This window comes from Patagioenas fasciata, chromosome 28 (assembly GCF_037038585.1).
Source record: "Patagioenas fasciata isolate bPatFas1 chromosome 28, bPatFas1.hap1, whole genome shotgun sequence".
Lineage (NCBI taxonomy): Eukaryota > Metazoa > Chordata > Aves > Columbiformes > Columbidae > Patagioenas > Patagioenas fasciata.
The window spans coordinates 5,998,524-6,021,720 of NC_092547.1; the positions used below are offsets into that span (position 1 = coordinate 5,998,524).

The following is a 23,197-nucleotide window of genomic DNA, read 5'->3' on the forward strand; positions in this document are numbered from 1 at the left end:
CTCTGCACTTTATTGGTAATGAAGGAACTGGCGGGAAAGGGGCGCTGGAGAAAGCAGCCGTGCAGCAGGGTTCCCGCAGCAGAACGTTTGCAATAAGGCTGTACCTATGTCAGGTGTGAAGGAGAAGAGGGAAAGGCATCTATAAAATATCAAAGCTGCCAGACAACTCCACCAAAGGAAGGTGGACATCTCCAGAGACCTGTCTCTCCCTCCCAAATCTGACCATGAGACATTATCACGTTGCTTCTGCATACGCGAACCCCTCATGTAGCTGAAACAAGCATGTGGGTAACGTGCAGGACGCGCGGAGGTGCGAGGGAAATGTGGCTGTTGAAAAACAGACCCGAAAAGGCGAAAGGAAAGAGCGGCTCGATCCACCCTCCTCCCCGGGCAGCGGGGCCGCGGCAGCGGGAGAAGTCCCCGGTACCCACGGGAGGAAGATCTTCCACCCCCGGCGGCCGGCGGGGCTCAGCGAGGAGCTTTGCCGAAGGACGGTGGTCATCCTCAAACCTCCCCGGACAGGAGGGTCTAGGGGGGGTGCGAGCTATGGGGGAAACAGTTTGTTTCTCTGCTGGGTTCGGGACGGACGGGGCTGTGCTGCTGGCTGGAGAAGACACTGCTTTCCTCGGAGGGACCGCGCTCAGCGCTCAGTACTTCACCCCCGAAGACTTGACCGTGGTGGTTGTGACACATCTGCGCACCGAGGAGCCGCCCCCGGCCACGAAGTTTCCCCCTCCGGAGCTGCAGATCCTCCCGCTCCCAGAGGAGAAGCCGCCGCTGAGGATTCCGCCTCCCACGCCGCAGCTGCCCCCGATGACGCTTCCTCCGCCCACGGCGCACACTCCTCCTCCCGCGGCACCGCCGGCTCCGAAGGCACCGGCTCTGCCGCTGGCCACGGTGGTTCTGCCAACCACAGCTGCAAGAGAAGGGCAGGCTCAGCGGACAGCGAGCGGTAACCTGGGAGTCCTCACCAACCCCCGCGGAACAGCCCTGCGGAGAATCGGGTGTGCAGGTACTCACAGACATTGACGTTGGACGGGTTGTCTCCACAGAGCCTGTGTGGGAAAGGGACACAAGCTGTAAATCTGATAGAAGAGGTTTTATAGATAATATTAAGCTCTGTGCAATCTCCCAAGTGCTCCTTTTATTCCCTGATCCACATAACGTCGATGAAAACCACCAAGAAATACTCCCTGTGGGGACCTGGTTTCTAGTCGGGGCTTAAAAACTTGGGGGAAAAATGGAAGCAAATCAGATTCCAAATGAAATGTGTTGTGGGAGGTGATCAAACCTCGGTCTGTCCCAGGGAGATGGCACCGTGGTCAGGCCAGGCTGATGGAGCTCTCACCTGTTCTCCTCTCCCTCCAGCAGCTTCCTGTACATGGCGATCTCCACGTCCAGCGCGATCTTGATGTTCAGCAGCTCCTGGTACTCCTTCAGCAGGCGAGCCAGCTCCTCCTTGTCTTTGCTCAGGGCACACTCCAGCTCCTCCAGCTTCCTCCTGGCATCCTTCAGGGCTATTTCTCCCCGCTCCTCGGCCTCGGCAATCGCCGACTGCAGATGTTGGTTCTGAGCGAGGAAAAAGCAAATAAAGTCTCAGTTCTCCTCTGCAAAGGCTCCGCTGGAGCCGTCCTCAAGGCACAAATGGGGCGGACAATAGGCAGGAATCATCAGTCTCCTCCAAAATCTCCCTCACAGTGTCCTTAGGACACCACCGAGCTCAGCTGTGACCCAGCCTGGTGCCACCACCCCACGAGATGCTGAGGAGCCCCTACCTGCTTCTTCACGTTCTCGATCTCCGCCCGCAGCCTCTGGACGTTCCTGGTCAGTTCCTGGATCTCGATCTTGGTGTTGCGGAGGTTGTCCCCGTGCCTTCCAGCGGTGTTCTGCAGCTCTTCATACTGGGGTGTGGAGACAAAGCCACCATCAGTGACACGACCCACACAGATCTCAAGTGGCAACCAACACCACCCAGGGTTCCTTGACCGCCTCCTTGCTCACCCGGCTCTGGTACCACGCCTCAGCCTCAGCCCGGCTGTTCTGCGCGATCTGCTCGTACTGGCGCCTGACGTCCTCGATGATGCTGTCCAGGTCCAGGTGGCGGTTGTTGTCCATGGACACCACCACCGACAGGTCCCGGCTGATCGTCTGCATCTGGGCCAGTTCCTACAACCAAGACAGGAGTTAACCCGACCACCCGAGGTGGGGAAAAAGAGCAGCGAGATCAAGCAGCCTCTCCAGACCAACTCCACATGGGCGCCCAGTCCAACCCCGGTGCACTCCATCGAGCTCTTACCTCCTCGTAGATGCACCTCAGGAAGCTGATTTCATCCGTCAGAGCTCCCACCCTGGCTTCCAACTCTACTTTAGTCATGTAGGCACAGTCCACGTCCTGAAGGAAAGATCATATAGATAAACAGCTTCACCCCATCCCAGAAGAGCAGCCAGTTGGCCGTTGGCAGCCAGTTCTTCCTGCTGGAAGATGCCCATCTTGATGTTGGCTCCTTTCAATGTATTTTCAGCCTGTCCCCACAAATTCCCTCTCCTGAGTCTCTGTGACTCACCTTCTTGAGCACCACGAACTCGTTCTCAGCAGCTGTGCGCCTGTTGATCTCTTCCTCATACCTGTTGAAGGGGACAAGACAAGGTGAGCCCCCTGGATTCTTCACCAGTCAACCATTGGAACCCCCTTCCCTTCACGGCACCCTCAGACCCATTTCTACAGAGGGAAGACATTGTGGAGATCTCCAAGCCTCCTCAGCTCTCCTGTCTTGGTTGTCCTTTCCTCCTCGGTCCGTGCCCGCACTCACTTGGTTTTGTACTCCTCCACGTATTGCCGCATGTTCTGCAGCTCCGACTCCAGCTGGCCCCTCTGGCCCAGCAGGGACTCCAGCCTCCTCCGCAGGTTCTGGATGTAGTTCTCGAAGATGGCATCCAGGTTCTTCCTGGGCCCCGTAGGCCCTTGCTGCTGCAGGAGCTCCCACTTGGTGGCCAGGACCTTGTTCTGTTGCTCCAGGAACCGGACCTGAAAGCGCACGGAGGGTGTGAGGGATGTTCCCCCAAGGAGACGCCACAGCACTCCAACCTTCCTCACGTTTGGGGGGCCAAAGGAATCCTTCCCTGATCCCCGCAAGACCACGGCCCCTTGGAAGCCAGTTTTCCAAAGCAAATTTTCTTCCCTTATTTCTCCTTCTATTTTTCAATTATCCTTGAATTTCTCCTCTTTTTTCTTCCTACATTTCTGCTCTTTTTTTAAAAAATAATCTATTGGAATTATTAAGTTCCAGATTTACAGCTTATTGCCATTTCCAATTGCAAATTTTTCCACGCATTGATGTGCAAAAGCATGAGATCAATTTTTTACCTTCCAGTGAAGGAAATCCCGCCTGTCTCAGTTTACGAGAACATTCCCCTATCCAGATACAAAACACGTTCAACACAGATGTCGTATGTTAAAAAAGCCTCAGAGCCCCCGTTCCACAGCAAGCGCCATCCAGCCTCTCACCTTGTCAATGAAGGAGGCAAACTGGTTGTTGAGGGTCTTGATCTGCTCCTTCTCCTGGCACTTCACTTGCTGGATCTGGGGGTCGATGTCGACACGGACCGGCCGCAGGAGGGTCTGGTCCACCTGCACCGGCTGGATCCCTCCCGGGAAGCCGGGGCCACCTCTCACGGGGCCACCGAAGCTGCCTATTCCTCCACCAATGACACCTCCACCAATGCTGCCAAATCCTCCTCCGTAACCTCCACCGAAGCCACCGATTCTACATCCATATCCGCCGCCGTAAGAGCCACCCATGGAAATCCTTGCGCCGCCACCCAAGTTGTGGAGGCTCCTGCTGCTGAAACCTCCGCAGCGCCCGCTGCCTCCCGTCCCCCGGGACGTGGAGAAGGAGCTGTAGCTGATCCTGGTTCTGCCGCCGCTTCCTCCGAAGCCACCGCCGATGGCTGAGCAAGAGCTGTATCCCCTCCTGCTGCCGCCTCCGAAGCTTCTGCAGATGGACTGCCGAGACATGGCCGCTGCTTCCGAGCGAGTCAAAGCCAAGACGAGCAGAAGGACCCACGGAGCAATGCTGCGGAGGGACGGGTGCCGAGAGAAGTGTGCAGGTCTTCTCTGCTCCACGGCTCCAGGCATTCCCTTTTATCTGTTTCTGGAGGTGGGCTGGGTCTGCATGGGCGTGAAGAGGAAACAAATTTACTGTCTTCATCAGCTTGGTGCGGTTAACAGATTTTTGCCAAATTGTTCACTCCACCCAGAAATACGCTTTGCAACGCAGAAGAGAATAAAGGAGCAAGAGCATTGAAACAGGTCTCAATGAGTAAGTGGACTCTCATATCTTTATGGCATCTGTAAAAATATGTTTTACATGGATGTAGTCATGTTCTTGCCTCCTCCCACCTTTCTATCTGTTCTTAACGACTTTGCAGTTTGCTGGATGACACTCAGTGTCAAGCAAGCATTTTGGTGAAAACCACCTAGAACGAGACTTTCACAATTCCCCCGAGCACGCCCCAAATCTGCTTCTTAAGTGGAAAATTGCTGATGCCTTTCAAGAGGCAGTTTCCCATTATAGAGCAAAAATACCACACATTAACATTTGACAACAGTCAGCGTTTCCTTTGTGCCCAGGAGGAGGTGCGCAGCTCCTCTCCAGAGAGCATCGCTGCAGACGGGAGACGCGAGAGCCTCTTCCAGGGCACGGTCCGGCCTCCGAGAGCCTGAGATCACCAACACTGAGACTCGGAGCACCCGGGCGGATGAGCAAGAGAACAAGGATGTGGAAGCTCCTTCCTGGTGCTTTCTGGATGGCCACAGGGGTTGCCAAACCCACGGAGGAACAAAAGGACGCTCCGGGCGCTGGAGATGGGGACAATGGCTGAGGACAGACAGACAGCAGAGAAACGCAGGCAGGGATCACAGCGACTTGCTAAAATAATCTCTATTTTTTTTACTTAGGTTGATGGGAACTGATCAGGCTGAGCTCGTCGTGCTTAATTTTGAAAGAAGGGGCAACTAAAGGGTAGAAGAAGCTCTGATGCTTTCTTAAGCAATAACAGTTAAGTATTGCTGTATATGGAGTGGGCTTCAAGAGGTGCAGCATCCTTGACCGCAGTAAATTGGGGTGGGGAGAGAAGGGGCACTGACCATATCCAGTTAGAAAGATGTATTTTTAAGACTCAAACCCAGTGTTTCTTTTCTTGCACAAGTTACCTGGGGGGCTGTAGAAAGCTCACCTGAAAGACAACTTGCAGTATCTTCTGGGTCTCATTAGCCAAATATTCGTTTTACTCACAGGTATGAAATTTAAGAAGAAAACCCCAGTATTTTCCTAGTTCATAGTTTCTTAAAATCATCAATAAATGCAAAGGGAAATCTATTTGAAAGCCCTCTGAGGGTTTCAGCAGTCCAATATTATACTATGTTTAAGCTTCTAAAGCAGAATATACCTGTGTTTGAGTTTTCACAATCACCAAGAGACTTGTGCAAGACTCCATATCAGACTTCAGCCACAGACACTTCAAACCCTTTGAACAAACAGCCCTGAGAATCCCTTCCAAAAGCCACCAGAGGAGTCAGAAATGCAAATGTCATTGGTATCCAGAGGTGGAGGCGGCTGGACAACACGGGCTCTCCATAGAGTGGGGTGTAAGTGGAGAACAGTGCCCTTGAGGGATTGAATAACGCTCGGCCAAGGGTTCTCCTGCCCTTGCGGGACCCAAGTCATGGTTGGCCAAGGGTTCTCCAGACAAGCGACAGCTGGGGAAGGGGCAGCAGAGCGGGGACACCTTCCCTTGCAACGTCAGTGCAAATGAGGAAACTCTTACTTCTTGGTCATCACCCCAAGATGGAGAGTTATGTGCTCCAGGTCACCCTCCGGCCCGGAGCACCCGCTCCCCACGAGCAGTCCCAGGGGCTGAGGGCACCTGGGTGTAGCCAGAGCAAACAGGCCGTCTCTCCCCACGGCCTCCTCCGGGTTGCCAAACACACCAGAGCTGCCTCGCTCTGGCCGTGCCGTCCCACATGGCAGCTCCAGGACAAGGGGGAAGATCTGTTAAGTCAGCCGAATGCCTGGATGCTGACCACATTCGGCACATACAGATAAAACGCCCAGATTGAGTCACTCTGACGTCTTCAGACGAGATGTGCAGATTATGCCGAACCTGGAGTCACTGCAGCCTCCTCCAGGTAAAACTCGATAGGCAGCCTGGGCTCAGCCGTTCCTTCAGATCTCTTACGCAAGGAGCTGCGCGCAGCAAAATCACCAACACCGGCAAAATGTAAACTCTGCAGAAAACGCAGATGAAAACCAAGCCCGGCTGCAGCTCCAGATCTCACCGAACAAAGAGACTCTGACAGTGCAGAGAATGTTGCAACGAGTGCTCACAACACTGCCTACTATGCCATATTCGAGATGCTAGCGCTGAGAAGAAAGAGAGTCTTAAAATCAAGTACAGAAATAGGTGACTCTTGCCTCAAGCCAAAGCCCAGAGTGCTCCTGGCTGCGCCCCAGTTCTCAGAGGCATCGCCTTCCCATCGGGTTCTGCTGGGCCCAACCCGCCCCGTCCCCAGCTCCAGCGCACTGCTACTGGGCCTCCAAGGAACAGACGTCCTGTGGAGAGCCCCGGAGCCATTGGCCCCTGCCTTGCTGCACCTCTTCCTGAGTCTGCACCTTCCTGACACTGGCATCTCACAAAAAGTTGTTGTGGGACTCCTGAGCCACTACTGAAAGTGTTTTCTGCCCCTTGGAAATCTTCGTGTGGTGGGGGAACTGCAGCACAGATCAAACACACGGCGTTCTGCTCCCGGTCTTGCTCCCGCGCCCCCTGCTCAGGCCAGACCTGATGTCTCCCCCTTGCTCTCAGAGTAAAGAGGTCCTAGGGGAATTAATCGGCTTTTGAAGGAGCTGACGGGTCCCTGAGCCCACGCGTTTGGGGTTAATCCCGCCCTCCCAGCCCTCCGTGTTCCCTCTGCTGGTCAGTGGTGGGGAGGCTGAGCCGGTGGCTCTGGTGCCGGGCTCTGCAGCCTACGTGGCCATGGCCGACTTGTACACCAGAGGGCGGCTGCTTGGCCGGCGTCCACGTCCACCCTCCCAGGCACCCGCAGACCCGCCCTCCGCCTCTGCCCGCAGGGCCGCTGCTCCTCTCTGCCCCTCAAGCACCAGCTCTGCTCCGCTGCAGACGGTCGGCAGGAGCGGCCATGGGAGGGCGCTCGGCCGCGTTGCTTGGTGCAATGGCTGGGGGGTGAGGACTGGGACGGTGCTCCTGCCCCGGCCGAGCTGCTGCCCATTGCGGGACGGGGCATCCGGAACCCTCCGTTCTAGGTACGACTTCATGTTTTCAGGCACTGTGGTGATGGGGAAGAGGCAAGAGGCATCACCCAGGCTTGGGCACTCGCCTGGCTCCCTCCGCACACCGTTCAGTTCCCCCAGCAGCCACAACACGCTCAACAGCACAACCCACACTCCCACCACGTTGCTCCCCCAACACCGCCTTGCCTAGGAGTGGTTTCCCACGCAACGACACGAAGACGTGGAGAATGTTCTCTGCAATTTATTGAGAATGGCAACATCTAACAGAAGAGGGAGGGCGCTGGGGACACGAGGACAGAGGAGGACACAGGCGCTTTATACACGTTTGCCTTTTGGCAGCCAGAAATGTACAACGCAGCGAGAAAGGCAGAGCGGTGCCCTCCTGCAAACCAGCTCCCCGTGACGGGCGTCCACGAGGGAGCCTTTGCTTTGCTCAGATGGTGACGTTGTCGCTGGGCCTGGGACTAACGAGCAGCTCACCAGGGCTGCTAACGGGACGTGGCATTGCCAGCAGACTCCCCTGGTGGGACCGGGCCAGGCGGATGAGCCGGTACGTGGCGGGCCGTGGGGGACACAGTTCATTGCATTGCGGGGCACCGGAGCTGGGTTTAAGGAGGCTGGGCTGCTGCCGGGAGGAGGTGGGAGACGCTTCTTTCTTGTTTCAACCTGGGCTTGGGGCTCAGAATCTCACTCCCGAAGATTTGACAGAGGTGGTCGTGACACATCTCCGTACAGAGGATGATCCCCCCCCGGAGCTGAAGCCACCTCCGGAGCCGCACATCCTCCCGCTTCCAGAAGAGAAGCCACCGCCGTACGATCCTCCTCCCATTCCACCACTGCTGCCCATGCTTCCTACTCCAAAGCTTCCTCCTCCTCCACACACTCCTCCTCCCATTCCTCCTCCAATGCCGCTGCCGCCTCCGAATCCTCCTCCAATGCCGCTGCCGCCTCCGAATCCTCCTCCCAGTCCTCCTCTGCCTCCAGTGATGGTGGTCCTGCCTACCACGGCTGGGAGAGAAGCACAGGTTAGGTACCCGCTGTCCGCAGGGGAGATCGACCTCCAGACAGACGTGGTCTGCCATACTGCGCGAGGAAAGCAGTGCAGATACTTACAGACATTGACGTTGGACATGCCATCGTTGCACAGCCTGTGAGGGAAAACACGGCCAGTTAATCCTACAAGAAGTACGTGTTTCTTCAGTTGACGATTTCCCTTTCTCTCATAGAATCACAGAACAGTTGGGGTTGAAGGGACCTTCCCAGCTCCCCAGTTCCCCCCCTGCCATGACAGGGACATCTTCACCAGCTCAGGTTGCTCAGAGCCCGTCCAGCCTGGCCTGGGATGTCTCCAGGGATGGTTCATCCACCACCCCTCTGGGTACCTGGGCTGGGTCTTCAACACCTTCAGTGTAAAAACTTTGATCCTAAATATTCTTCCTTTTTTACAAGGTCTACATTCCCCACTCTTTACAAATTTCTCAATTATTCTTCAAAATAAATGAGCAATCTTGAACTTAACATTCTTAGAAGAAATACAAAAACCATTTCTATCTAAAGCTAAGCAACAGAGCATGAGTGATGCAGAATTTATCCTTAGAGCGCATGCAAAGATTCTACCCACATATAGTACAATTTGCCAAGAAAGCAGAGAAAGACACAGAAAAGAAATGAGGCACCTGTTCTCCTCTCCCTCCAGCAGCTTCCTGTACATGGCGATCTCCACGTCCAGCGCGATCTTGATGTTCAGCAGCTCCTGGTACTCCTTCAGCAGGCGAGCCAGCTCCTCCTTGTCTTTGTTCAGGGCACCTTCCAGCTCCTCCAGCTTCCTCCTGGCATCCTTGAGGGCCATCTCGCCCCGCTCCTCGGCCTCGGCAATCGCCGACTGCAGCTGCTGGTTCTGAGCAAGAAAGAGAAGGAAACAATTCTCAGTTCACTTCTGCAAAGGCTCCGCTGGAGCCGTCCTCGAGGCACAAATGGGGCCGACAGTAAGCAGGAATCATCAGTCTGCTCCAAAAGACCTGAATTTCAATGACTACATTTCCATCACAGTGTCCTTATGACACCACCGAGCTCAGCTGTGACCCAGCCTGGTGCCACCACCCCACGAGATGCTGAGGAGCCCCTACCTGCTTCTTCACGTTCTCGATCTCCGCCCGCAGCCTCTGGATGTTCCTGGTGAGCTCCTGGATCTCGATCTTGGTGTTGCGGAGGTTGTCCCCGTGCCTTCCAGCGGTGTTCTGCAGCTCTTCATACTGGGGTGTGGAGACAAAGCCACCATCAGTGACACGACCCACCCAGGTCCCAGGAGGTTCCCTTCCTCTGTGGCAAGGGAGGCAGCCAGCAGCTCAGGCCGTCCCCACTCACCCGGCTCTGGTACCACGCCTCGGCCTCGGCTCTGCTGCTCTGCGCGATCTGCTCGTACTGCCGCCTGACCTCCTCGATGATGCTGTCCATGTCCAGGTGGCGGTTGTTGTCCATGGACACCACCACCGACAGGTCCCGGCTGATCGTCTGCATCTGCGACAGCTCCTGCAGCCAAGACAGGCAGCCCAAGTTACTGTCAAGACTGAACACACTTGGGCTCCCACTCCAGCCCCAGTGTCTCAGGTCACCACACGCCTCATTGCAACCCCAGCCAGCCCAGGGGAAGGGAGAGCTCTTACCTCCTCGTAGATGTGCCTCAGGAAGTTGATTTCATCCGTCAGAGCTCCCACCTTGGCTTCCAACTCTACTTTAGTCATGTAGGCACAGTCCACGTCCTAAAGGAAAGATCATCCAGATAAACAGCTTCACCCCATCCCAGAACGGCTGTTGACAGCCAGTTCTTCCTGTTGGAAGATGCCCATCTTGATGCTACCTCCTTCCAATGTCTTTGCAGCCAGTCCTGTCCCCTACACATTCCCTCTCCTGGGTCTCTGTGACTCACCTTCTTGAGCACCACGAACTCGTTCTCAGCAGCTGTGCGCTTGTTGATCTCTTCCTCATACCTGTTGAAGGGGACAAGACAAGGTGAGCCCCCTGGATTCTTCACCAGTCAACCATTGGAACCATTGGTTGTCCTTTCCTCCTCGGTCCGTGCCCGCACTCACTTGGTTTTGTACTCCTCCACGTATTGCCGCATGTTCTGCAGCTCCGACTCCAGCTGGCCCCTCTGGCCCAGCAGGGACTCCAGCCTCCTCCGCAGGTTCTGGATGTAGCTCTCAAAGATGGCATCGAGGTTCTTCCTGGGCCCCGTAGGCCCTTGCTGCTGCAGGAGCTCCCACTTGGTGGAGAGGACCTTGTTCTGCTGCTCCAGGAACCGGACCTGAAAGCGCACGGAGGGTGTGAGGGATGTTCCCCCAAGGAGACATCACAGGGCTCTCTTTGGCATGAAAATAGTCCAAGAGTGTTGGAAAGGTACTTATAGAGTCAGTTCCTTGAAAATAAAGTTTCATCAAAAATAAAAGTACCGTAGCGAGGACTCTTGAAAACTAATTGTACAGTCATGGCTTTACCCCGAATCACTGGACATCAGGCTGGAGAGATGGCTGGGCAATGGAATCTACAGAGTGTCCTGTAGATCTTGTTAATCTCTCACTAGCACTAAAACCTCGTCCGCTGTGCAGTGCTACTTAATAAGACCTGAACAGCAACTTCCTGCTAAAGCATCAGTCGTGCAAACCTCAGCGAGCACTCATTGCTAAGAAAAAACGTTCCCTTTCCACACCGCGGGGAAGGCGCCAGAAACACCCGACTGCCAGCAAGCGCTGAATTCTCACCTTGTCGATGAAGGAGGCAAACTGGTTGTTGAGGGTCTTGATCTGCTCCTTCTCCTGGTTTTTGACTTGCTGGATCTGGGGGTCAATGTCGACGTGGACCGGCCGCAGGAGGCTCGGGTCGACCTGCACCGGCTGGATGCCTCCAGGGAAGCCAGGGCCACCGAAGCCACCCATTCCTCCACCTCCCATTCCACCACCGCCCATTCCTCCACCAAAGCCACCCATTCCGCCACCACCCATTCCTCCACCAAAGCCACCCATTCCTCCTCCATAGCCGCCCATTCCTCCTCCATAGCCGCCCATTCCTCCTCCGTAGCCTCCACCAAAGCCACCAATTCTGCCTCCATATCCACCGCCGTAACATCCGCCCACGGCGATTCCTCTGCTGCCACCCATGTTATGGAGGCTCCTGCTTCCAAACCCTCCACAATGTCCACCTCCTCCACCTCCCCTGGACGAGGAGTATGAGCTGTAGCTGATCCTGCTCCTGCCGCCACCTCCTCCAAAGCCACCACCAATGGCCGAGCAAGAGCTGTAGCCCCTTCTGCTTCCACCCCCAAAGCTTCTGCAGGTAGACTGCCGAGACATGGCCGCTGCTTCCGAGCGAGTCAAGAACCGAGAAGATAGGAAAGGTCGAGGGCGCTGTGCTGCTGAGGGATGGGTGCGGAGAGAAGTGCCTGTGATCCTCTCTGGCTCCGCGGCTCCGGCGCTGCCTTTTATCCTCCTGGCGGTGGGCTGGGGCGGCCGGGCGGGAAGGTGGAAACCGCTTCGTTATTTTCATCAGCGCGGCATTGTTGACAGATTCCCCGTTCAGCTTTGCCATATTTGGGCCTGCCTAGAAACACGCCCTGCAATACAGAGTGAATAAGAGAACACCGAAACAGGTCCCGGTGACTAAGTGGACTCTTGCATCTTTACGACATTTTCAAAATCATCTTTTACAATGGTGCACTTCTCTGCAGCCCCTCGTGGCATTTCCAGCCTTCATTAATGGTTGCCAATAGCTCCAGATACAGATCTTTCCAATCAAAGCTCCATGAAAGGAGCAGTTTTGATGAAATCCCAGCTATAAAATAGCTTTCACAATTGCTTAAACACACCCTAAATCCCCTTTTTATATGTAAAAATTGCCTTTGGCATTCTAGAAGTTTCCCAATCTTGAGCGGGAACTCACGACACCCAAGTGGAGTCTCCTCAGACTCAGCACATTCTGCTGCTGGGAAGGAGTCGCTGCTCCGGGGCTGTGCGGGAGCCGCTCTGCATGGGAGTGTCTGCTGCCGGATTGAATTCCCTCCAACGGGATCTCCCCGGGTCTGTGAGCACCGACCGGGACCTCGGGTGGCGCTGGAGCAGGGGAAGAGGACGACCGGAGTCACCACGCTCCTCCGCGCGTGTCTGGTGGTGACGGGCACTGAGGACCCGGGGAGGAACGAGGGGACACGCTGGGCAGCTGCTTTGGTGACAGAGACTGGGGACAGACGGACAAGCACTGTGGAAGTGGAAGGACAGAGGGACAGCTCAAGGCGGTGAGGGGCTCCTGCTGCTCTGATGAGGGTTGCTGACCTCTCGCCTACCCCGTTATTTCAGCTGAAGCAGAAAAAGGTGTTGAGGAACGGAGTTATTAATATGACAGCTTCTAAGACACGGTGTGTCCTCTGGATTTCAAGTGTCCTGCTGGGAAAGGAACGTGGTTTAGAATGTTTCCTGTAGAAAGTCTCTGAAATAAAGGAGCCGGTTTCTGGGATAGTATGTAAGTGAAAATTTAAATCATTACTTGTGAGGTTGCCCATTGCAATTGAAAAATGTGACGGCACTGATGTGCAGTGTTCTGAAGAAACTGCACTGTAGGTGCTGGGTCAATGAAACTGAGGTCTGTAAATACCATTTAAAAGGCATTGTGAAAATATTGTATGTCTGGATATAATCAAGCAAGCAGATATTTAACTTAAGGAGTGAAACATACAATGATCTTTCACATTTTCTCTAGGTATGAACCAGCACAGGTAAAAAGTGACAGAGAAGATACGCATTACATCAATTCAAAATATGTAAAACAATAATGAATATTAATTTAAGGTCATCCAAAAGACCTATATATGAATATATACACACAGAAGGAATTTTCAGAGTCCTCTGTAGGACTTGTGCAACTCAGCTGTTGTTTGAAAGTGTCGTCCCATGGCCCGCAGCCACGGATGCTTCAAACCCTTCAATAACCAGCCCGGAGAGTCACTTTAAAAGCCACCAGAGGAGTCAGAAATGCAAATGTCATTGGTATCCAGAGGTGGAGGTGGTTGGACAACACGGGCTCTCCATAGAGTGGGGTGTAAGTGGAGAACAGTGCCCTTGAGGGATTGAATAACGCTCGGCCAAGGGTTCTCCTGCCCTTGCGGGACCCAAGTCATGGTTGGCCAAGGGTTCTCCAGACAAGCGACAGCTGGGGAAGGGGCAGCAGAGCGGGGACACCTTCCCTTGCAAAGTCAGTGCAAATGAGGAAGCTCTTACTTCTTGGTCATCACCCCAAGATGGAGAGTTATGTGCTCCAGGTCACCCTCCGGCCCGGAGCACCCGCTCCCCACGAGCAGTCCCAGGGGCTGAGGGCACCTGGGTGTAGCCAGAGCAAACAGGCCGTCTCTCCCCACGGCCTCCTCCGGGTTGCCAAACACACCAGAGCTGCCTCGCTCTGGCCGTGCCGTCCCACATGGCGGCTCCAGGACAAGGGGGAAGATCTGTTAAGTCAGCCGAATGCCTGGATGCTGACCACATTCGGCACATACAGATAAGACGCCCAGATTGAGTCACTCTGACGTCTTCAGACGAGATGTGCAGATTATGCCGAACCTGGAGTCACTGCAGCCTCCTCCAGGTAGGATTCAGTACCAAACCGGGGCTCCAGCCGCTCCTTCAGATCTCTTACACAATTGTATTAAATAAAATCAACACCGGCAAAATGTAAACTCTGCAGAAAACGCAGATGAAAACCAAGCCCGGCTGCAGCTCCAGATCTCACCGAACAAAGAGACTCTGGCAGTGCAGAGAATGTTGCAACGAGTGCTCACAACACTGCCTACTACGCCATATTCGAAATGCTAGAGCTGAGAAGAAACAGAGTCTTAAAATTAAGTACAAAAACAGGTGACTCTTGCCTCAAGCCAAAGCCCAGAGTGCTCCTGGCTGCGCCCCAGTTCTCAGAGGCATCGCCTTCCCATCGGGTTCTGCTGGGCCCAACCCGCCCCGTCCCCAGCTCCAGCGCACTGCTACTGGGCCTCCAAGGAACAGACGTCCTGTGGAGAGCCCCGGAGCCATTGGCCCCTGCCTTGCTGCACCTCTTCCTGAGTCTGCACCTTCCTGACACTGGCATCTCACAAAAAGTTGTTGTGGGACTCCTGAGCCACTACTGAAAGTGTTTTCTGCCCCTTGGAAATCTTCGTGTGGTGGGGGAACTGCAGCACAGATCAAACACACGGCGTTCTGCTCCCGGTCTTGCTCCCGCGCCCCCTGCTCAGGCCAGACCTGATGTCTCCCCCTTGCTCTCAGTGTAAAGAGGTCCTGGGGGAATTAATCGGCTTTTGAAGGAGCTGACGGGTCCCTGAGCCCACGGGTTTGGGGTTAATCCCGCCCTCCCAGCCCTCCGTGTTCCCTCTGCTGGTCAGTGGTGGGGAGGCTGAGCCGGTGGCTCTGGTGCCGGGCTCTGCAGCCTACGTGGCCATGGCCGACTTGTACACCAGAGGGCGGCTGCTTGGCCGGCGTCCACGTCCACCCTCCCAGGCACCCGCAGACCCGCCCTCCGCCTCTGCCCGCGGGGCCGCTGCTCCTCTCTGCCCCTCAAGCACCAGCTCTGCTCCGCTGCAGACGGTCGGCAGGAGCGGCCATGGGAGGGCGCTCGGCCGCGTTGCTTGGTGCAATGGCTGGGGGGCGAGGACTGGGACGGTGCTCCTGCCCCGGCCGAGCTGCTGCCCATTGCGGGACGGGGCATCCGGAACCCTCCGTTCTAGGTACGACTTCATGTTTTCAGGCACTGCGGTGATGGGGAAGAGGCAAGAGGCATCACCCAGGCTTGGGCACTCGCCTGGCTCCCTCCGCACACCGTTCAGTTCCCCCAGCAGCCACAACACGCTCAACAGCACAGCCCACACTCCCACCACGTTGCTCCCCCAACACCGCCTTGCCTAGGAGTGGTTTCCCACGCAACGACACGAAGACGTGGAGAATGTTCTCTGCAATTTATTGAGAATGGCAACATCTAACAGAAGAGGGAGGGCGCTGGGGACACGAGGACAGAGGGGGACACAGGCGCTTTATACACGTTTGCCTTTTGGCAGCCAGAAATGTACAACGCAGCGAGAAAGGCAGAGCGGTGCCCTCCTGCAAACCAGCTCCCCGTGACGGGCGTCCACGAGGGAGCCTTTGCTTTGCTCAGATGGTGATGTCGTCGCTGGGCCTGGGACTAACGAGCAGCTCACCAGGGCTGCTAACGGGACGTGGCATTGCCAGCAGACTCCCCTGGTGGGACCGGGCCAGGCGGATGAGCCGGTACGTGGCGGGCCGTGGGGGACACAGTTCATTGCATTGCGGGGCACCGGAGCTGGGTTTAAGGAGGCTGGGCTGCTGCCGGGAGGAGGTGGGAGACGCTTCTTTCTTGTTTCAACCTGGGCTTGGGGCTCAGAATCTCACTCCCGAAGATTTGACAGAGGTGGTCGTGACACATCTCCGCACAGAGGATGATCCCCCCCCAGAGCTGAAGCCACCTCCGGAGCCGCACATCCTCCCGCTTCCAGAAGAGAAGCCACCGCTGAACATTCCTCCTCCCATTCCACCACTGCTGCCCATGCTTCCTACTCCAAAGCTCCCTCCTCCTCCACACACTCCTCCTCCCATTCCTCCTCCAATGCCGCTGCCGCCTCCGAATCCTCCTCCAATGCCGCTGCCGCCTCCGAATCCTCCTCCCAGTCCTCCTCTGCCTCCAGTGATGGTGGTCCTGCCTACCACGGCTGGGAGAGAAGCACAGGTTAGGTACCCGCTGTCCGCAGGGGAGATCGACCTCCAGACAGACGTGGTCTGCCATACTGCGCGAGGAAAGCAGTGCAGATACTTACAGACATTGACGTTGGACATGCCATCGTTGCACAGCCTGCAAAGGGAAATTGGTATATTTTAATTACTCAACAAAGCAACCATTATAAAAGCTGAGAAGTGTATTTTCATTATCAAACCATTTCCCTGTTCCACCCTTATCAGCAACTTTGGTGTCACTTTGAGATTACGCTGGTGACACCCAGCCCAGATCTCAACAACCGTCTCAAACCAGGAGTCGATGTTCACCTGTTCTCCTCTCCCTCCAGCAGCTTCCTGTACATGGCGATCTCCACGTCCAGCGCGATCTTGATGTTCAGCAGCTCCTGGTACTCCTTCAGCAGGCGAGCCAGCTCCTCCTTGTCTTTGCTCAGGGCTCCTTCCAGCTCCTCCAGTTTTATCCTGGCATCCTTGAGGGCCATCTCGCCCCGCTCCTCGGCCTCGGCAATCGCCGACTGCAGATGCTGGTTCTGAGGAAGAAGAAAGGGCAGTTTCTCAGATCCCATTTAGTCACTTGGCACCAGCCCTCAGACCCCAAGTGGAGGAGTCAAGGAACAAAAGATGTAGCACTCAGTTGACCCACATATGGTCATTTGTATTCCCACCTGATGCCAGTGTCTCGTGGGACACCAGCCACCCCTACCTGCTTCTTCACGTTCTCGATCTCCGCCCGCAGCCTCTGGACGTTCCTGGTGAGCTCCTGGATCTCGATCTTGGTGTTGCGGAGGTTGTCCCCGTGCCTTCCAGCGGTGCTCTGCAGCTGTTCGTACTGAGGGCAGCAAGACAAGCAAACCTCGGTGAACCATTCCTGGTGCCCAGACACGGCTCGTCAGCAGTTTCGTAGCTCACGTGCTGCTACAAGCACCTTTCTCGTTGGTCATGGATGCCCAGCTCAATGTAAAAGGTGGTTCTGAGACTCAAATATTATTAGTTTTGAACTTTGAAGTGGATCTTAGTCACACTAATGAGCATCCCTTGGCTTCTTAAAAGCCTCTTTGGGCAGGCACTTTCTAGTCAAGGCACGTTTTTGAGCCATCTTTGCTGAGAAGCTTTCAGCACACACCAAAGTGGGATTCTGGGCACCGTGACCGCAGTGAGTCAGATCCCTCAAAAGCAGCACAGGTCCTCTTGGGACTTCGTTGGCTGAGCCCCAGCGCCGTCAGCCCAGATGTCTCACTGGGTCAGAAACGACCTGCAAAGTGCAGCCGGCCCCGGGGCCGCGTGGGTGTCCCCGCTCACCTGGCTCTGGTACCACGCCTCGGCCTCGGCTCTGCTGCTCTGCGCGATCTGCTCGTACTGCCGCCTGACGTCCTCGATGATGCTGTCCAGGTCCAGGTGGCGGTTGTTGTCCATGGACACCACCACCGACAGGTCCCGGCTGATCGTCTGCATCTGGGACAGCTCCTGCAGCCAAGACAGGAGTTAACCCGACCGCCCGAGGTGGGGAAAAGAGCAGCAGCTCCAACAGCCTCTCCAGACCAACTCCACGGGCACCCAGTCCAACCCCGGTGTCCCTCATCGCAGCTCCAGACAAAGGGGAGCCCTTACCTCCTCGTACATGCACTTCAAGAAGTTGATTTCGTCGGTCAGAGCCCCCACCCTGGCTTCCAGCTCTACTTTGGTCATGTAGGCAGAGTCCACGTCCTGGGGATGACAGAGAACAGTTTCGTTTCCTCTTGGAAACCCCTCGGGACCGTGGAAATTACAGCTGAGGGTAAGAACTGGGGCGGTGTGATTCAGTGATGCAAATCAAACACAAAGGACTTCAAATGTCAGCCCACAGATGCTATAATCTCCCCGAATTCCCGCTGGAGAGGAGTCCCTCAAAGCACAGGAGAAGCCTGATATTCCAGCCGTCGTGGGCTGACTCACCTTCTTGAGCACCACGAACTCGTTCTCAGCCGTCGTGCGCCTGTTGATCTCTTCCTCATACCTGCGGAGAGTGAAAACACAGGCTGAGTTTCCTGACTTTTCCTGCCTAGGGCCATGCTAAACAAACCGAAAGAAAGAAAAACAATAATAAAACATTTAGACTGAAAAAGCCACGTCCACAGTTGCCCTCAGAAGCATGTGTGTGTGAAGAGACGATGACCAAGCTGCTTGACCGGCTTGTGGCTGAGCCCGTCGCCGCACTCACTTGGTTTTGTAGTCCTCGACGTACTGCTGCATGTTCTGCAGCTCCGACTCCAGCTGGCCCCGCTGCGACAGGATGGCGTCCAGCTGCCGCCGCAGGTTCTGGATGTAGTTCTCGAAGATGGCATCGAGGTTCTTCCTGGGCCCCGTAGGCCCTTGCTGCTGCAGGAGCTCCCACTTGGTGGCCAGGACCTTGTTCTGCTGCTCCAGGAACCGGACCTAAAGGACAACACGTGGAGGACCCACCGTGACCCATGGAACAAGACCCTGTGAAACGTTCTCCTTCGCACTGAGATGAGACAACCAGTGCATTTTTGGTTTTAATTTCTGTTGCTTAAACTGCGAGGTCAGCAAAAGGAGGAAATTTCTAATTCACACTCAAGTAAAAGGAGCTTTCAAACGCAGCACCAGCTCCAAGCACATTTCCACTGCAGGTGTGTAGATCGCTTAGATTTCTAGTCCAGATTTAAAAGCCTGGACACCGGAAAACAGAGAGGAAATAAGAATATGTTAGTGAATACTCGAAGGGGAAGGTGTTTGGAGAGAGAGTGCTAGAGAAGGGAAGATTTGTGCCTGAGACCTGCAGAAGTCTGGAGGCGTTGAGCCTGCTTGCAAGAACAACCTCTTAGCTGAGCCTGGTGCAACAGGCTGGGTTGAAGCCCTGAAGACACGGCTTTGATCTCATATGGGAGAGAGATTCTCATCTCCGCTCCAGCAGAGCTTAATAAAAGACTCTGCTCAAGCTTCTCAGCCTCCTGACACTCAGCTCTGAACAGACGTCTCTGCAGGACTTGGAGGTTCCTCGCTGCTCTGAGCCTCAGGACACACAGTCCCACCCTCTCACCTTGTCGATGAAGGAGGCAAATTGGTTGTTAAGAGTCTTGATCTGCTCCTTCTCCTGGTTTTTGACTTGCTGGATCTGGGGGTCGATCTCGACATGGACCGGCTGTAGGAGCGTGTGGTCAACCTGCACCGGTTGGATTCCAGGGCCACCTCTACCGGGGCCACCAAAGCCTGGGCCACCAAAGCCGCCCATTCCTCCACCATAACCACCCATTCCTCCACCATAACCACCCATTCCTCCACCGTAACCACCCATTCCTCCACCAAAGCCACCCATGCCTCCACCACCACCCATTCCTCCAAAGCCACCCATTCCTCCTCCGCCCATTCCTCCACCAAAGCTGCCCAGTCCGCCTCCGTAGCCTCCACCAAAGCCAACCATCCTGCCTCCGTATCCTCCACCGCCATAACATCCACCCATGGAAATCCTTGCACTGCCACCCAGGTTATGGAGACTCTTGCTGGTAAACCCTCCACATCGTCCACCACCTCCAAATCCCCGGGACACAGAGAATGAGCTGTAGCTGCTCCTGCTCCTGCCGCCACCTCCTCCAAAGCCACCACCAATGGCCGAGCAAGAGCTGTAGCCCCTTCGGCTCCCTCCTCCAAAGCTTCTGCAGACAGACTGCCGAGACATGGCCGCTGCTTCCGAGCGAGCCGAACAGCGGGCGGGCGAGGAGGGCGAGCGGAGCCGTGCGGCGGGAGACGGGTGCGAGCGGAAGGGAGCGCGTCCCTCTGGCTGCGGGGCAGCGGATGCTCCTTTTATCCGTTCCTGGCGGTGGGCCGGGTCTGCAGGGGCGGAAGGAGGAGACAGCTCCTGTCTTCATCAGCCTGGCGTGGTTTACAGATTTTCATCTTCAATTTGCCAAACATTGACCCTACCCAGAAACACACCCTATAACGCAGGGGAAAATTAAACCAGATACAGCTGTGCCTGACTGGTGGCAGCGCTCGGTGACTAAGAACTCTGACGCTCCTGTGGGACAGTAACAGTCTCCCTGGGATGTACGACCGCTCTTCTGGTTCTACCTTTCATCCATTGCGGTTGTTTCCCTGCCTGCGTTTATCTGTATTCTGATCTCCACGGCAAGCCCGTGGCAGCCGAGCACCGCGGCTCATGCCAAGTTGTAGCACGGCTTTCACAACTCCCAAAACACACCTGCGCTACACCCTTGGTCTTCTTTTACATGGAAAATTGCCTTTGGGTTCGAGAAGTCGTTTCTCAATCTACAGCTGGGGCTCAGCAAATTGCATTTTGATGAGGCTCTGCGCCTTTTCGATAAATAAAACCTCACCAGAAACGGGATTCAGCGGTTGGCGCTGGAAACTCATTTACTGTTGGACCAGACTCCTGCTGATGTGAGTCCTGGAGCCTTCGTGCCAAAGTCCCGGCACCGGGGAGGAAACGCCACGAACATCACAGCCGGGAGAGCCCTTTCGGCTCTTCCGAAGGCTCCAAGACCACGCGAAGGGCCCCAGAACACACCACAGGAGCCGGGAGCTACGGTGGGAAGAGCGGACGGACGGACGGACGGCTCTGACAGAAGGACGCATGCAAAGTCCTGCTGCCCACATAATAAACCCTGTAACTGTTTGAGTGCAATTAGCTGGGCTCTTTCTGCAGGGACACACGAGCTGAGCACAGGGGCACAGCGTTCGCTCAAGGAGATGCGCGTTTTCCCCGGGCTGGCTCTCCCCAGTGTCTATATGCAGATATCGGAGTATTTTTGCACACAGGCATTTTGGGGTTTGCCGAGCCCTCCTCCAAGCACACCGGCTGCTTTCCTTTTTAAGCTGATTCGAAAGCAGTCACCAGACTTAGGCAGAAGCTTCTCAGAACACCCCGGCTTTGATGTCATATTGAGAAAGGATCAGCTTAGGAGTTAAACTCGCAACAACAAGCCATGACCCATCACGCACTCATCCTTTTGTCTTGCAGAGCCTGCTTATCAAATAGCAATTACTGTCTTTCCTTTTTTATTGAGAAACTCCTTTTTCTCCTCCGTTTTCAACGTTTTAAAGCCACTCCAGAAACTCTGAGGTTCAAACATCTCTATCACGACTGAGGCATCTCCCTGTGCGAGGTTCCCATGGGACGCGGGTAATTAAGTGTTTCCTGAAAATCCACACTGGCAGCTCCTGGTGTCTTCGGGTGCTCTAAGCAGCTCTACACGTATCGCCCAGACACCCATTCCCAGAGTCCCGGGACCTGGGCCGTGGCGCAACCGCAGCCGAACCGGCATTTCCACCGCAAACACGAGTGTCCCTGCCCACCGTGCCCGTCCCACCGTCCCCGGCACCGCCGCGGGTCCGGGGGCACACGGGGGAGCGGATCAGGGATGGAAACAGCTCAAAAACACAGATAATAACAACCAGGCACTGTGGGACCGAAGGAGTGGGGTGGCCGGGGGTTGGTGGCTGCACAACGTGGTTTACACACAGTAAACGTGTGGGCTGGGAAGGTCCCGTGTGGCTTGTTGGTCTTCAGCAAGACTTTGTCCCCTAAACGCCACAGTTGTGACGAACGCCGGCCCGGCCCGGGGGCTGTGGAGCCAACCCCACACGTCCCTGCGGGCGAGAGCCCGAGGACGTGACCAACGTCTGGTCCCCGGGTGAAGGCAGGAGCCGTTTCCCAACAGCCCTTCCTGAGCCGGGGAGACGCAGGAGCTGGCAGCGCCGCGCCCTGGAGCCGGCGGCCACCGCGTCCCGCTGCCGCTGTATCGATCGCACTCGCTCCGCCGCCTCCCGGGGGGCCCGGCGGGCGCTGTGGGTCTGTGGCTGCCACAGATACCATCGCGTGTACACACGCACCAACGCACACGCGCTGAACAACGCCTTCCCTCGCCGCCCTCCGCGTTACCAAACACCTGGTTACGTTATTCTGGGGGGGCTGTTGTGGTTTTTTCTCTTTCTGTGGGTGGGACGATGCCATCAGAAGGTTTTCGGGTTCCCGGCGCGCCGGGAGGAGGCGCCTGAGCCGGCAGAGGCTGCGGAGCCCGGCGCCCGCAGGTAACGCGCCCGGTGGGCTGAGTCACGGCCGCGTCTCCAGCCAAGCCTGGGAAACCAAACCGGGATTCGGGTATCGACACCATCACCCGCTCCAACGCAAAGGCAGCGTTGGACCACGGGGACCTCCAACAACACTGTGCCCAAACCCTCAATCCAGGAAAATCAGCTGCCAGCCCAAGCTGTTCTGTGATTCTGTGGAAACAGCCAGGCAGGAATACAGGAGAAGCTGCTCGGGCCCGGGGTGCCCGGAGGGGAATCGCGTTTCAGCAGCAGCGCTGCCGGGCGGGCTGTGCGGGGCTCCGGAAACGGCTGCGGCCGCGGGAAGGGGGCATTTCTGGGCAAAAAAAGCAAAGAAAAGCATTTAATTCGCACAGCTCCCACCGAACACCGACGTGTTTTCACTTTAGAGGAGACTTTTAAAAAGGGGGAAATCATCACAAAATTAAAAGAAACTTATTTTAGGCCCCGTCAAGCGTTTTCCCTCCCCTGGCAAAAGGCGGAAATTCTGTCACATCTGGGTCCAGCCCAGGAGGATTTTCCCCTAATTGCCGGTGCGATCTCAGGAACAAAAGGCGACGGCTTTCTGGTGTCTGTTTGTTCTGAGCTTTCGGCATTTGTACCGGTCCGGAAGCCTTTTGGCTCCTGTCCCCTGCCCCGGTGTCGGGAGCCGTTTGCTGGAGGCCAATTACACAGAGGCGGCCGGACCGGGGTGAATCTGCGGGGATTTCATTCAACGCCATCCCAGGTCCCTTTCCAACCCCACATGACATTTCCCCATTGCCCAGGTGTCCCCATCCCAGGTCCCTTTCCAACCCCACACGCCGTTTCCCCACCGCCCAGGGTGTCCCCTCCCCCGCGGTGACACGTCCCTGCTGGCAGCCGTGCCGCGTCCCGCCCGCGCCGGTGTCTTCAGCGTTCACAAACAGGGAACGGGCACGGGAGAAGTGAAGTGACTCATCCGCATGGCGGAGCGAGTCTGCGGTTGACCATGGATGTGACTCAAAGTCTCCTGAGCGAGAGGTCAAACCGCACCGGGAGGCGTTTTTGGCTCTGAATGTACAGGTCATCAGA

At 55.9% G+C, this 23,197-nt stretch overlaps 2 protein-coding genes across 2 annotated transcripts; both read right to left on the minus strand.

The window, feature by feature from the left end:
- On the minus strand, positions 1-4,125 carry LOC136113774 (keratin, type II cytoskeletal 6A-like). The gene is made up of 9 exons (XM_065858990.2): positions 3,506-4,125; positions 2,811-3,025; positions 2,565-2,625; positions 2,297-2,392; positions 2,002-2,166; positions 1,776-1,901; positions 1,349-1,569; positions 1,021-1,055; positions 1-916 (listed from the first exon to the last, which is right to left on the minus strand). Exons 1-9 carry the CDS (start codon positions 4,013-4,015, stop codon positions 648-650), a joined length of 1,698 nt encoding a protein of 565 aa, XP_065715062.2. The 5' UTR covers positions 4,016-4,125; the 3' UTR covers positions 1-647.
- Positions 4,126-7,989: 3,864 nt separating this feature from the next.
- On the minus strand, positions 7,990-19,894 carry LOC136113755 (uncharacterized). The gene is given in 23 exon segments (XM_065858969.2): positions 7,990-8,318; positions 8,424-8,458; positions 8,987-9,207; positions 9,437-9,562; positions 9,675-9,839; positions 9,974-10,069; positions 10,237-10,297; positions 10,400-10,614; positions 11,069-11,680; positions 11,682-11,899; positions 12,396-12,536; positions 13,910-13,980; positions 14,771-15,086; positions 15,532-15,676; positions 15,743-16,059; positions 16,165-16,199; positions 16,391-16,611; positions 16,785-16,910; positions 17,381-17,545; positions 17,690-17,785; positions 18,014-18,074; positions 18,279-18,493; positions 19,119-19,894. Coding segments are annotated over 23 exon segments (4,623 nt in total). The 5' UTR covers positions 19,755-19,894.
- Positions 19,895-23,197: the final 3,303 nt, after the last annotated feature.

Excerpts from the sequence above, each read along its gene's own strand:
- LOC136113774 (XM_065858990.2), bottom strand. The coding sequence starts at position 4,015 with ATGTCTCGGCAGTCCATCTGCAGAAGCTTCGGAGGCGGCAGCAGGAGG. Across the intron at positions 2,626-2,810 it reads GTGGAGGAGTACAAAACCAA|GTATGAGGAAGAGATCAACA; the intron begins GTGAGTGCGGGC and ends CCCCTTCAACAG. Across the intron at positions 1,570-1,775 it reads TCGAGAACGTGAAGAAGCAG|AACCAACATCTGCAGTCGGC; the intron begins GTAGGGGCTCCT and ends TTCCTCGCTCAG.